The sequence below is a fragment of the Pristis pectinata genome, chromosome 1 (genome assembly GCF_009764475.1).
Source record: "Pristis pectinata isolate sPriPec2 chromosome 1, sPriPec2.1.pri, whole genome shotgun sequence".
Classification (NCBI taxonomy): Eukaryota; Metazoa; Chordata; class Chondrichthyes; order Rhinopristiformes; family Pristidae; genus Pristis; species Pristis pectinata.
The window spans coordinates 120392310-120408360 of NC_067405.1; the positions used below are offsets into that span (position 1 = coordinate 120392310).

General features: G+C 40.1%; 1 protein-coding gene across 1 annotated transcript in view; it reads left to right on the forward strand.

Moving 5' to 3' along the window:
• Nucleotides 1-2488: 2488 nt before the first annotated feature.
• The window catches only part of eml1 (EMAP like 1), a 166816-nt gene continuing 153253 nt past the window's right edge, over nucleotides 2489-16051 (forward strand). The window contains exon 1 of the mRNA XM_052022282.1: nucleotides 2489-2660. Within this exon, the coding sequence (XP_051878242.1) occupies nucleotides 2633-2660 (28 nt within the window). The 5' untranslated portion in view covers nucleotides 2489-2632. The remainder of the gene's footprint in view (nucleotides 2661-16051) is intronic.

The window sequence follows — 16051 nt, forward strand, 5'->3', positions numbered from 1 at the left end:
AGTGCTGCTGGGTAGGCCATTCCAGGACTTGGACTCAGCGATGAAGGACTGGCAATATATTTCCAAATCAGGAATGGTATGCAGCTTGTCCCCACTGGGTTTCATGTTTTAGAATGCCCTGACTTGGCTCATTGGGCGCAGTATGTTGACCATTACAAAACTACATTTAATTTACATTAGGTCAAAGATATTGAATCGGTAGAACATGATCAAAACTGATATTAGAATCTGAAGTATTAATTGCATTATAAATCTATATTGCTATGAGACTGAGAATTAATTTCCAGTTGAAGGCAGCACAGGAGAGTGAGGAGAGATTCAGTCCTGCTGAAATTCAGGGCACAGGACTTGAAATGTGCAAGTAGCTTATGCCTGTTTGAGCAGGCGAAGGTCACATGGAAAATTTCTTCTCAGACTTCATTACCATGATTGGGGTAGTCGACCAGCTAATCATACTCACCTTAGTGCTGTCATATATCTCTTGGCTTTTCAATCAAGTCGCCCAGTTGGGGCCAACTAGCAATAATTAAAGCCAGACTTGCAACCATTGTTTCTTGGCTGTAAGTGGTGCTGGGATTCATTCTACAGACTGTAAGTCAATTGGGAATGTAATGGGAAAAGAGGGAGCCCTTGCTTCCTCTTGCATTGCTGTAATGGAGGAGAGGGATACACTCTACTCACAGACAGCCCTCAGGCACATTCCCTTTCATAAAAGAAATCACTGAATCAGATGACAACAACTCATAAGCCTTTAAGATCATTTCCTTTCCATTGGCTGAGCATAAATTGGAAAATTTACCACAATGGGTTTGAGCACACACGTTATAAGTAGTTAGATTTCCTACAATGATGCTCCAAATCTCAAATTTATTTAGGGTAATAGTTATAGTTGAAATGAATTGGATCTGAAGCAGTTTGCTCCCTGCATTGTTATTAATGAAGGTTTAAGTACTATAAACATATTCTTTAATGTTTTTCAATGGGAATATTTATCGTCATACCATCTAAATCACGTTCTGTTTCAATTATCCTTCCTATAAACCACCTAGCCTTGTGTGCTTCCTTTAAATTAAGATAAGATTTCTTTATTAGTCACATACATCGAAACACACAGTGAAATTCATCTTTTGCGCAGAGTGTTCTGGGGGCAGCCCGCAAGGGTCGCCACACTTCTGGCACCAACATAGCATGCCCACAACTTCCTAACCTGTATGTCTTTGGAATGTGAGAGGAAACCAGAGCACCCAAAGGAAACCCATGCAGTCACGGGGAGAGTGTACAAACTCCTTACAGACAGCAGCCGGAATTGAACCCGTGTCCCTGGTGCTGTAAAGCGTTACGCTATATGTTTATAGCACTCTGCAATTACCTGAGACAAATCTGGGTCAAAGGTGCAATTTTCAGCCACCAATGGATGGGACGTGGATTTTACGTGCTCTGCTCACCCACACTTGTGTGCAGTCCTTCAAGGGAGCCGCAGTCAGATCACAAGATTTGTGAGAATCCCTCCATTTTAGTGATTTTGCAGGGTCAGAAGGCGCGAGATTGGTGTTCTCACTGAAATCTTCCTGCCTCCCTTCCCGAGGCCCCTCATGTCCTCCTGTGTGTTCCGGCTTCCCACCAAAGCTCCGGCATTCCCTGCCTTCTCTGAAGTCACAACTTGCAACTCAGCTTTAAGGAACAGCTGCTCGATTCTCTGCTTGCATCCCACCTCCTATCCGCTGGACTCCTCGTTCTACCCACCCTCACCATAGTTTTATGAGCGCTGGATCAGAACCCTGGGCTTGTCAGTCAGGTTGAGCTGAGGCTGTGCCATCAGGTGACCCAGGCCGTCATGTGGCAGGCACGACTGCCCTGGCCAATCAGCTGTAATGAGTGAATGAAAATTGGTCTCTGTGATCAGTCTTGAAAAAGAACAAGGTTACTCAGAACTATAATTAAGACAGTCCTTCCCAGCCTCAATTACAGTAAACAGACCCTTTGTCTCATGTTTATGTGATGAGGATTCTGATGCAGGTTTTATTATTTTTGTGATAAAGTACAGGTGCAAGTCAGCTAATAAACCACAGCTGAACCTATATCATGACTGACAGTTTCAATGTCACTTTAAGTGATGGTCTCCTAGTTTAATATGTTTAGTTTGCGGGACTGCTTGTTCCCTGCGGTTATATACGCAGAAAATGCAGCACTGTCTCATGCTGTAACATGAAATCAGCCGACAGAGCAGCCAGCTCTCCGTTGAATCAATGTGGCCTTCTTCATCCCAACCTCACAGTATACACTTCCTTTCTTGCCTTGTTAGTATTTCAATGGCAATTAAATATATCCAATATGACCCTCTGACCTTAGGTGGGAATATGCTGGGAATGGGCGGGGAGAAGTAATTATACCCACCAATGGGAAGAGCGAGTTCTGGCACAGAATTGCATTCTTTGCATCCCATAATGAGCTGTGGACTGTTTGTTTCCATTAGCAGGGGTGGGGACTGCTGTCAAGTTGCATCTGGGGTTGATTACTGTTCACAGCGTGCTCTCCAGTAGAAGACTTAAACTTTAGGTTCTTGCGGTGGTTTAGGAATACAAGACAAAACAGGGGAAAGAAGGGAAGAAGTAGAAACGCCTCGTTGTACGTGATGTCTGACTGTGAGGGAATAACTCTGGGTAAGTGCCAGTTTCAGTTTACTGCTCTGTCCTCAGCTCTCAGCTTGTGCTCTGTGGTACAGATTTAAAAGCTGGACACTCTGCGGCAAATCCTTCAATGCTGCCAGTCGTCAAGCCTAAGCAATTTAACCTAAACTTGTTTTCATTTTAAATAAGCAGCTGAGCGAATCATCCAGAACCATGCTTGAGTTGATGAGTCTGCAGTTCTACAAAATCTACAAATATCCTTAGGGTCATAGAATTAAAATAAAGACAGCAGAGGTCAGGAGGAAGGCATATACAGCTCATATAAATGCATGAAAATAGTTACAGTGCCATTTTTAGAGAATTGCAGTCCTGCTGCTTTAATAATTCTTAAAGCTAATTCTCTTAAGGCAGTTTGTTTATCTCTTCTAAACGTAGTTCTTTACAAATGTATATTAATGCAGCTTTATTAATATGTATCTCATGAGATGAATTCTTAGAATTGCATTTTTCTCACCTTTATTAAAGTGTCATTTAACAATGCAAATTAGCCAGAATCTATGAAAGTGTGAGTCTCTCGCTCTCTCTCTCTTACGTAAAATTAGATTAGACTACTTAATTGCAAAATGGCCATTATACATTGCTTCAGAAATATGCTTAAAATTTACAGTACTGGGAGAGCTCCTTTTCTGGCTGTGAGATAATCTAGTACTGTAGAAGCCAGAAAGGCATAGGGCTCAATCCCACATTGAACAGCTCATACAGGGATTTTTTGTTTAATTTTTTTCCCCAATGTATTGGTGTTGAACACCCACCCTTCATTGCCCTTGAGAACATGGTGGTAAACCATCTTCTTCAGCAGGTGCATTCACATTGTAAAGGTTCCATACATAAGCGGCCTGTTGGATACTCTGCACGACACCACATTGAAATCACCTAAAGTACAGGCCATATTTCCCTCTCTTAATGAGCACTAGTGAACCAGGAGAGCTTTTGCACTAAGTTATTGGTTTCCTGGTCACCATAACCAATGCCAGATTATTTGTATAACTTCCCTTGCTGCCATGTTTGGATTTGGATTCATATTTCTAGGTTACTTGTCTAGGCCACTGGGTTGCTGGTCCAGTACCCTAATCAGTACACCACCATGGTCTTGCTGTATAAGCCGACTAACTGTTGGTAGACAGCCTGAGCTTTCGGGGTGGAAGGATCAATACAATCTGAAAAGCCAAACAAATGCCCTCAAGTAGCCCATCTTGTTTCTTTAATTTTTTTGGATTTGTTCATCTCCATATTTTGCTGTGGAAAATCAATATCCATATTTTGGATCTAATGCAGCATCCCATGGAGTTCAAGATAATCTCTGAGCCAGCTCATTTAGAAATGTCTGACTCCATTCAGATGGAGGGGAAACAAGAGCTCTTTCATTACCAGAATTAAGTAGCCTCTTGTACTGTGGCACAGAGGAGAATCGGTAACATTGGTGCCTGTGAGCCAGGAGATACAAACCTCAGCAGTATGGTCCACTTACTATGCAGTGTGCACATCTGAAATTCTTCGCTACAAATAAACCCAAATTAAAATGAATCCAGCTTGTTGATCTTGTGGAGAGAAAAATTTAGGAGGCGGAATGTGAAAAGCACAAGAAGACTCTTATATTGACCTGGATAGCAGGGAATGTACTTGGCTATCTTGCATTCAGCAATTCCACAGTAAAAAGTGAATGAAAAGGAGTCGGGAAACCCTGAAAGTTAGCTGTTGAAACATGCCTCCACTTTGATGACATGTAGTTGCTGGGCAGTACCCTTAAGCTGCTGCACCAAATTAAATACTTCAGTATAAACACTATGGCCGATGATAGAGGTTGTGCAAGGCGTTGGGAGTCTCCCTGCAACCCACAACCAACCCAAATCAGGAAATTGGAAGGGGCTCACAGCTTGGGTGTCTGGTGGCTGAAAGTGCTGCTAACTGGTACTCTGCTGATGAGAAATATCTCTGTTTGATTCACCAAGAATTGTCACTTGAGTACAGTGGAATACTTACACATATGCAAAACCCTCTTACAGTGGAGTAATTAGGCATGGGTCTTTTTATGCAAACTTTTCTAATCTTTCTTAAATTGGGGTAGCGTGTGTCTTAGAGTGGTACATTGTTGTGGTTAGTAGAACTGCTGCCTCACAATTCCAGCAATCCGGACCTCCGGTGTTGTCCGTTCAGAGTTTTCATATTCTCCCTGTGACTGCATAGGTTTTCCTCCAGGTACTTTGATTACTTCCCACATCCCAAAGATGTGTGAGCTGGAAGGGTAATGGCCATTGTAAATTGTCCCTAGCTTGTAGATGAGTTGATGAGAATGTGGAGAGAACAAAATGACATGAGTGTAAATCAGTGCTGGATGGTCTGCCCAGACACAGTGGACCAAATGCCTGTTTCTGATCTGTATGTCTCTGTGAATCCACATGCACCACTGCTGAAGGACCCATTGTCTCGTTGAGCAAAATGCCTACACTATGTTTTTGAAAAATTCACTGAACAATTTTTCTACTTTATCTTGATCCTGTCAGGACCTTGGGCACTGCTCAGGTGCCCCCCAGGTGCCGTGCTTGAGCTCCACATCCTCCTCCCTGCTGCAAACTGCCAACATGGATATCTGCTCAAAATATTCAATAGGTCCTTCCATCAGGGTTTGAGTTGGGTCAGCAGCTAGGCACACCATCACACCAGTTCAAACTTTTGATGGAATACCTTATTTTATCCCCTTAATCAGGAATCGAGGATAACAGACCATCAAGCTGAAATAGTCACTGAGAACATGTGAACCAAATTCATTTACACAGAATGGTGTGAGACCAGGCAATAGTTGAGGCAGAGGTCAAAGGAAGGGAGGAACAAGTGGGCATTTGAAAGAGGAGAAAATGCAGCATTAGGGTAGACACAAAGGCAATAGGATTAGTTTAGGATTGGTCTGAAAAAGATCCAACACTTGCAAAATTAGTGGATGAAATCATTCTTCAATGTGAAATTTGCCATTATAGGTTGAATGGTCCCCTCCTATGGACTTTTATAGTTCCAAGTAAATTATAGTTGCATTTTTGTGTGTGCATCAAGACAAAGCCTCTCTGAAATTTTGTTTTAATTCTTCAAGCAGCAGGTCAGTATAGTTTCCAAATAGCTGCCTGTGAGATTTCGAGATGATTATTTCTTTTCTTTGCTATCCTCTCCTAAAATTTATTTTGGCAAACTATACTATTGATCACTCACTCCACAGTATAATCCATAATCATTCTTCACACGTGACCTGAATAATGAGGGTTGGTGGCCCATTTAGCCAGAGGAGTTATTGAAACTGATCTAAATCGTAGGAGAACACAAGAGCATTGTGATTGGACAACAATCCAGGAGCAGGAACCCTGGAGGTTCTTTCCCATCTTCCTAGCCTTGCAGCAGTTCAATACCTCTCGCCATACGGATATTGAAAGAACATAAAATAATTTTAATGACGTAAAATAATTTATCACATTTTTGATGTTATAAAATAGTTACTTATTGTGTTAACCAGAGTAACATTTTGAGAATATTGGCTAAATCTAAACATGAATATGTTCCTTCAGTACTAAATACTGTCACCTACAAACACACTATGCTGTCAACTTCCAACTTTCAATGATAGCATATTTCCTCAGATGGCGTGTGCCAAACTCGGCTAAGCCATCAGATGTACTACTGAAGGAAACTGAAAGGGGATTGAGCAAAGTTGCAGATTGAGGAAGCTCTCCATTATTTTCTACCAGCTAATCCCACATAGGTATAGATTAGTTAAGTGTCAATGTGGTCTTTTGAGTGAAGTCCTACATGTGATGCCTGACGAGCCCATAAGAGGGGCAGAGAACTGTAACAAGTTTGGGGAAAATACAGTGAAGAGAAACAGTCTGGCAGGAGTCTTCTTGACTGAAAGGCATAAGCAATATCATCTGGTAATGAGGACATCATTACTCATGCTGCCAAGCTATTCCTTGCTCCATGGTTTTATTGGGAACACCTTTTGGAACAGGACCATATAATGTATTATGTTTCTCCTGATCACATAAACAGGTCCAGATGTGAAATCGCATTCATTTTAAATAATCTAAATCTTTAAATACTATCAGCAGAAACAGCAGGTAATTAGAACATATATTTCTTTTTAGCTGAATTTGTTCCCAAACAGGATCTGAGCCTGAAACTGAAGGAGAGAATCTGCTCAAAACCTTTGAAGGACAAGTGACAATTGAAGCAGGGGCAATATCATTTGAAAGAGAATTAATTCAAACATTTGAAAATGAGAAATAAACAAGGATACAGAAACATGGCAAGGAATTGTCATTTGAGAGCTAGCATAGGCATGATAGGTCAAATGGCATTTATCTGCAAATTACCCTATGATTCCAATAATTTAATAAAATAGTTATACTTTTGAGGAAGGTTCAAAGACAAATCTCTCACTGTTGTATTGAGAGTAGCCAAAGCTGAATTATGGAAACATGAACAGGATTGCGAATAAGATCTAAAAACGTCATGGGAGAGACTACAGATGCTGGAATCTGAAGTCTCTCTCATGACATTTTTAGATATTATTTGCAATCCTGCTCCTGTTTCCATGAACGGGATTGCAAATAGGGTCAAGCAGCATCTGTGGAGGCAAAGGGGTATTCGACATTTCGGGTCAACTATTTCCCCACTACACTCTGTCCTGATGCAGGAAGTCCACCCGAAACATTGACTATCCCTTTCCCTCCACAGATGCTGCTTGAACTGCTTTGTTCATTGATCCTAAAAAAGTCACACCCAGAACAATAAACTTGTGTATGTACACAGCATACTGGTTTGTCAAGTGAAGCACTTGCACAGCTCTCAGTCATTGTATTTTCAATAAATGATTCATCTGATAAGAATTTAATGCCAGGTGACTTTTGCAACACTTCTATAAACAGAAATTTTCTTCTCATTTCCTTCAAATCTTCAAAACATTAAAAAATAAGAAATACTATATACTTTTAACATTGTTCGGTTTGAAGAAGGTCCTTGGAGATTCAACCAGTAAATCTAAAATTCAGTGCCAAGTTGACAAGGTAGATTCCAGATTTCACCCCTAGTTTGTGCGCAAGTAACTGAACTTGGTGTGAGTTTGTTAGGATATATCAAATGAGTAATGTTTTTACCAATTCTCAACTTTTTTTTGAACAAACTTGCTGCAGTTGTTGAGACTACCAGATAAAAACAATGCACCCCTAAGACCAGGAGACTCACTCCAATTCAATAATAACAATAGAAGTGAATGTTTTAGCTGTTTTATTACCATGGCAACAAACAACTAATTTGGATTTATGAAGGAAGTCCATTATATTGTACAGTGTTAATTATACATGTAAGTATGGACTGTGAACTGAATCTGAACTACCTTTGCCTTCAGAGAAGGGACTATATTTCTCAACTTTCTTTATATTCATTGAATGGCATGATAAATGAACAGTAGAAGATCTTTGAAATCCTAGCTCAACACATATTTTTGTAGGCACGTTCAAGGCAGTAATATTTGGTAACCAATAGAGATGGCCACCTCTGACCTTTTACAGACAATCCCACTCTGTAAAAATACATGCACTTGGGAATGGAAATTGCAGCTCATTCTCTGAACCTTAATTGAAGTGCTGGCCTTGTTAATCGACCCCACATTAGTCAAAAAACAGCCATTAAAAGCAATGAGCAGGCTACTTTATTCCCAAGGATATTGAGTAAAGAGATATTGCCATTGTATTTTAGTGTTAGCATTTATATAGGATAACTTAAATTGGTAGGCATTACAAAGCAGCAATTATATGAAGGGATTCAGATAACATAAGACTGAAAGCTTTCCTAAATTCGATGCACCCCAAATGTTTCAACTTTAGAAATAAGTTGTATCTATTCTTTGTCCTAAAACAAATGCTAATGTATATATATTATAAATTAAAGGATTAAAAACATCTTAAAAGCACATTAAGGATTACAAACACTAAAGTAATATCACCACCCTTTTCCATAGGATCAGTGACCCCACTGAAATAAATGGAACTGCTGTTCCTACACCAGCTCTTCTTGGCTAAAACCGAAAGCCAGGTGTGATGCATCTGGATCCTCTCTTTAAGAAGTCATTGCTCCTCTCCTGAGCTCAGTGGTGAATCCAATGCCAAAGCAGTCAGTCAAATGCCCTGAACATGACCTCCATTGTGTTGGACTTCTGACTTTCACTGCACATACTCGGAAGCCAGGGATGTGCTGAGGAGTGAGCAGCTGCCACCTGGCCATTCCTTGAGCCCAGCAGCTGTCAATCAGCACAGAGCTAGTCCCATTGATGGAGAAGTTTCTGATGAGTCTGCTATTAAATGTATTAGTACTGTAACTGTCTTGTGTTTATAGCCCCTACTTTTGGTGGAAACATCTTCTCAGTGTCTAACCTATCAAAAGGACATTGGCAAGGTTGCTGCATTGCTTTGTGATGTTATTATTAACCTGAGAAGCCAATTAACCCAATCAAATTAATGCAGTACTGCTCAGCAAATTTTTTAATGTGGCTGGTTAAGAATGAGGAAAAAAGGCTTATTTTTTTCAGAAAGAGATCCCTAATTTTATAGATTTATTAACATTTTCTATGTGATAATGGAACACAGAGTACACTGATAATGTTTTGGAACTCGCTTCTTAAAAGTTCACAAATCAGGTTGCTGGTCTTAATTTACTAACCAGTGAAATGGATTATTATTTTTTTTTGGTGCAGTGATAATCCTTTGAAATTTTTCTTTCCTCGGGTTGTGCTACCTGAGATAAACCTTTTCCATCTCTGTGATCCCTTGTATTGAAACTGAGAGTGACTGCAATTTCCTCTCTTCACTCAGTCTTATCCACACCTCAATATTTACACTTTTCAGTTTTAGAGTACACAAGCTAGGTCGGTTGGAACCTGTCTCTATTTTGATCTAATGCCACTTCTAAGTGTCAGACTTTCTTTGATAATGTTCCAGAGAACTGCCTGTGAGGTTTGTATCATGGAAAGAATTTTACAAAGGGAAGTTGTTATGATTGTTTTAATAAATCAGAATCACAAATCTTTTAATCTCCAAATTAAGAAAAGGAAATGCTGGAAATACTCCTCTGAACTGCAACACCTGAGGTCCAGCTGCTGCCAAAACCTCACTATCTAACTTGAGGGTGTGTAGAATAAGTAAGAAATGCCCTCGTCATCTGGTTCGGACAAATGCAGGCCTGCAGCACTGATTCCAGGCAGTGGGACATGTCCACTGCACTCCAGTACGATCTGTACAGAAGCACAGAGAAAACTTTTCAGGGAATCAGTAATCCCATCTATCACAGTATCTGATGGTGCTTAATGATGGAACAATCATTTGTGAATCCAAAGTCCAGGTTTCTTGCATTTTCTCTTTGTTTACGATCAACAGCTACCAACAGTTCTACCATTATGTCCTGCTGCAAGCACAATTGAAATTCTGGGGACCTTCCTAGGCTGTAAGTTGCAGCTCTCAGTTGTACTTCATATTACACAGACTACAGAGTGGCACTTCAGAAGCCAGAAGGGAAAAATTTCCAATACTATTTTCCAGAACAGAAATGACCTAAACTGATGAAAGAACCTTTACTAACTTCACTGTGTAATTTTATGCACAGAGGGGAATGCATTCACCCTATTACCAAATGATGTAGATACTTGTAGTTTTTTTAAGAACTTTACACAGAACAATACACTTGCAATCCACTGTCACACATATATTAGTACTCACTTTAAAATCAGTATGTCATAAATATATTTCAAAATGAGTCCAGGAAGATAAATGTTATGAGAATTATATAAACGTTACAAAATGTATCCAAGAACAATTTTTGCTGACTGGGGAGAAGGTGGATTATAATTATGTTCTCTTTTATTGAATATAATTACTTTTCACCATTAACGTTTATAACCATGATATAATATTAACATAAAGGATAGTACAACATTACTATAGAATTGAATCAACAACCATTCTGCATTTTAAAAATTGCAACCACCTTCCCCAAGCATGAAAGGACTGCGGACTTGCAGGTCTCCATGTCACTCTTGCCATGACTGATTGATGGAATAAGTAAGTGCAGCACTGACACTGGAATGATACTGATTGGTACTATTGAGTTGTTCAGACGACAGCGCGAGTTTCCAATGTGGGTGTGGAGTATTATTTGTATTTCTTCAGCAAGAATTTGGAGACAATGGTGCTTTTATGATGGCTCTGCAGCACTTTTGGATTATTGTTGATATAATTTGTTTTATCTCCTGTTTAACTCAGGTAGAATTAAAATCATACCAAGTGAGTTTCCTCTGAAGCTTATTGAGTAGATGAGCTATACAATATTGAAAATTCCTGCACTCCATTCTCAATCTTTGTCTTGTTGCCTGAGCCTAGCCAGGGTGATATTGTCCCCAAACAATATCACCCTAGCTAGGCTCAGGCAATAAGACAAAATTGTGCCCAAACCCTGGCTGACAGAATAACTCCACTCCTTTTTAAATAAAAAACACGTGTGGCTCCCTGAGGGCTACCCAGTCCCGTATTTACAATATTTAAGGGGCTTTCTCGCCTGACCCCGCCCCTCCCTCTCCAGTGGCAGAAGAACCCTAATCTGTAGTCCTTCCCCACTGAGGCTTTGCGTTGGCTGAGCCCAGCTTCAGTGCGTCCCTCAGCGCGTACTCCTGCAGCCTGGAATGTGCAGTCGGCAGCATTCCCCTACGGACATCTCGCAGTGCTGAATGACCAACAAGTTTCAGGCAGACCAAAGGGCATCTTTCACCGAGTCGATGACCTTCCAGCAGCAGTTGATGTCCGTCTCTGTGTGTGTCCCCAGGAACAGCCCGTAGATCAGAGAATCCTCTGTTACGCAGCTGCTGGGGATGATCTGTGACAAGGACCCTTGCATCTTTTGCCACACCCTTCTCACAAACCCACAGCCTGCAAAGAGGTGGGCGACCGTCTCGTCCCCAGCGCAGTCCTCCTGGGGGCAGCGTGCGCTGGGAGTGAGGTTCCGACTATGCAGGAAGGATCTGACTGGGAGGGCCCGTCTCACCGCCAGCCAAGCGAGGTCTTGGTGCCTGTTGGTGAGTTCTGGCGATGAGGCATTCTGCCAGATGGTCTGGACAGTCTGCTCAGGGAACCACCCCACGGTATCCATTGAGTCCTTCTCCTGCAGTGTCTGCAGGATGTTCTGTGCTGACCACTGCCTGATGCACTTGTGGTCAAAGGTGTTGGTCTGGAAGAACTTTTCCACAAAGGACAGGTAGCTGCACTCGCCCAATCCCATCTGGACTGCCAGGGGCTGAGTGTAGATAGTAATTGATTCCTCAGGTACAGTACATGTTGGAGAATACTCTTAAACTAACTGTATCCTTCAGATTGAACTGATTAAGAAGGCTAATAGATTATATGTGCCAAAACCACACCAGATAGTCTAACTTTTCTCACAAATTCAACATTTCACTGTCCCTTCTAATCTATCCACTAACAAATTAAGCTGATGGGTATTGTAATTTTATTGGTTAATGAACATTAGAAAACACTCTGTTGGGAGTAGGCATATTGTAGAAATTACACTTTTACAGAGGAACAAATTATGCTTCAGATGCACACAACTTTACTCAGACATAAAATGGTGTTTTGAGTTCACTTTTGGGTACTCAAACCTCTGGAAAGATACATCGACCTTTTAGGGGCCACTGCAGAATTAAATACATAAGCCTAGAACTTCATTCCCAGTCAGTAGCTCAAAACCCAAAGTGTTAAATCATCAATGGACTTCAATGGAACTGAATTACAGTCACAGATAAGAACAAATTGATATTACAAAACAATGCCTTCAATAGGAATCATTTCCAGACAAGGTTGCCTGAACTTGATTTACCCTTTAAGTTTAAAGGGTTGAGGCATCATCTAACTATGCAGAAGAAAGTACAAAAATAGTTTGGTAGGTTTGCCGGAGAAATGATTTCATGTGGTAGGGGAACTCAGAACAAAGGTCATCACTTAAAAGTTGAGCCAGGCTACTTGCATCTAAGGAGTGATATTAGGAAGCAAATTGTCACCTAAAAGACAGTGGGGAATTTGGAACTCTCTCCCCAAACATCTGTGGCTAATGGGTCAAATTTTCAAGACTAAAATTGATTCTTTATTTTTGAGGGTGATATTAAATATACATCAAAGGCAGTTAAAGGGAGTTGAGTTATGTGTTATATAAGAACCAAAAGCAAAACTTATGACCTCCGGACATTGCAAAGTGTGTTACAGACACTAAAGTATTTTTTTGAAGTGTAGTCACTGTTGGGAAACATGGTAGCCAGTATGTAGCCAGCAAGTTTCTATATACAGCAATGTGACAATAATCAGACAACTTGTTTTGTGATGTTCAGTTAGGGATAAATATTGGTTGGGACACTGGGGATACATCCTCTGATATAAATGAGTGGCAGAATAGGCTTAAGTGGTTGGTTAGCCTATCCCTATTCATATATACCCATGAGAATACTTTACATTTTTATATTCTCATAGAACATGTTGACTTTGGCAATGTGAAAACTAGAAGGTTGATGTTATTAAATAGGAAATTGGAGCTGTTACTTTTTTATTTCTGATGGTTTGTTTGCTGTGGAAACATTGTACCGATCATTATTTAAAAAGTATTGATCTTCATCCTTTGATGTCCAGAATGATAACATTGATGCAGATCTAATATTATTGCCTGTTTTTGCCCATTGCTGGTTTAATTTTTCAGAAATTTTAGCTTTCCATCTGTACATTAAAGTCACCACATCCCAGAATCTTGCTTGTGCTCTTGATCTGTGGTATGGTCTCTGGGACTTTATCCAAAGTGAGTTGATGTTGACTTTGTACCTGAGAAGTTACCATCTTTCTGTTATTGGTCTCAGATTGCCCACTGTTAAATTTAATCGAATGATATCCTTAATTGCCAAGGAGTTCTTCAAGGCATTAGGACTTGTTGGATTACTTTTATCAGGTGATAGTGATGCTGAATTACAATTTTTAGCTGTTAATCAGGTTCATTCTTGAAAATTGAACAAAGCTGTTTTATTTTGGATCTCCAGCATCTTCAATATTTTGCTTTCAGATTACTCCTACAACCATGAAGTTCTGAAAGGATATGTATTATATTTATGGAGACACGAGAGACTGTAAATGCTGTAATCTGGAGAAACAAATGATCTGCTGGAGGAACTCGAGCAGCATCTGCAGAGGGGAATGGACAGTTGACATTTTAGGTCCAGCAGAAGGCTATCGATCCTAAATGTTGACTGTCCATTCCCCTCTATAGATGCTGCTTGATCCACTGAGTTCCTCCAGCATTGTTTGTATTGTACTTACATTTTTGATAGTAGAACACTAGAGGGCCCCCCAATGAGAATAAGCACACTACAGCAATTGCATTGCATAATAACTTCTCATACAGAAAGCTTGAAAGAGTTTGAAGTGAAAGACACCATAATATTACTATGCTGATGTGAATATTTTATTGAACACAACAAAGACCACAGGCTGATTTTTATTTTAAGAGTGGAAATGGTGCAGCATGCCCCAGGTGTGTCCAGAGGTCTGTGGATATGGAAGTCCTAATGTCATTAATGCAAATGATTCTGGAGTCCAGCCTGACACAAAGCCAGATTCACCATTTGGTTCTTCTTTCAGTTGAAGATGCACAGAACCTTCCTCAAACCGTTATTTAAGATGATGTGAAGTGACACCACCAGATGGTGACTTCTAACTGTTAAGTAGGCCCCTGTTTGTCTGTTGTCAGAGCCTCATCAACGTTGTGTATCACCTTTTAGAAATGCGGGGGCTTGGATTGGCTCTAGCTGGTCAAGGTGAGCAGGGTCAAGATGCTATTGTCAAAGTAAGGGCTCACTTTTCAGATTGAATTAAGGTCAACCCAAAGTAACAATGGATTAGCAAGGGGACCAGCATGACCCATACTTGGTGGGTTCAGACTGTCAGGTGTAATCGAGCGACTTTGGTACTGATTGCATCATTTTGCATACATATTTGAATATCTATTTGCATCATTTTATCTAGGACAATTCTTACTTCTGTAATGGGATTCTGCCCCATTTCAACTTCCCTCCTTATTCACATCAAATAGAATTTTTGTTCTGCATCTGCACCCAGAAGTTGGCTGCTGACATAGTTGCCCATCTGGAATGCCCAAGACAAAAAGTAGTTAATAATTTATTCCTTGGGTGCTTAAACCTCCGTGAAATGTATCAATAGAATTGTCTGAAACAAACTGACAGCAATTGGCTCCTTTGGTTTTAAGTAAAGCATGATGCTAATGTTGGTGCTGCTTGATAAAACACAAAGAACCAAACCTCCTATGGAGACCTGCCATATGCATGTTTCCTCTGATGGAAACAAGAGGAAGAGAACTTATAAGAAGCACTAACTTAACAGTTGTCTTTGGGAGCTTCACTACAGCATGTTTAAGAAGGGTAATTATTGGAGTTGTTTGTTTGCTGGAGTTTCTGAGGTACCAGTGCATTAATTAGTTTAACCTAGCCCTTTTTAATCACTGTGGTTCTGAATTTTAAAGGGTTTGAACATGAGAGTTGGGTCATGGTGGAAATGATTTTTGATTTTCCTATTTTAAATTATAATGAATTCACTACTTAACAAATTAATCCAGTACACTCCTGAGACTTGGATTGCTGAACTGTTTGTATAAATTTCTGTAATTTTGAGGGCTATTTTCAGTTTTTTTATGTACATGTACTTGTAGAAGTCTCTGTTACCATGCAGTAACTAGAGAGCTTGTGCTATCTCAGTCAAAGCTATGAATGCATATGAAATGTGAGGAGTCATATTAATGACCAGTAAAAGTAAAATGTCAGTCATCTGCAGCTGAAAGGAAACAGCTCAGGTTTGCTGTGCATAATTTTAATGGTAAGCACAATCTATGTCACGCCTCTTACAGAGTGCAATCATTTATATTGTTACCAGCCATGAGAACAATACATTTTGCATGCTTTTGGTTTGCATCTCAAGGAGACAAAGAAAAAGAACACCATGGTCTGCCTTTTAAGTTTTGCTGTTGATAACCTTTGCCTTTTCTGAAAATATATTAAAATTAAGAAATTTGACTAAAAATAATGAAAGCAGCATACCATCTGTCTGTCCACAAACTGCATGAATTCCGATATGTGATTTTGCACCAATTTTGTTTATTCAATGTTAAAGGTGGTGTTAAAGGTGGTGGTGCAATGTGACAGCAGAAGGGACTGGTCTATATCACTACTTTGTTTTCATTTTTTAAATTACTGACGGTTCCACAATAAATTAATTCATGCTGCAAAGGCAGGTTTCTGG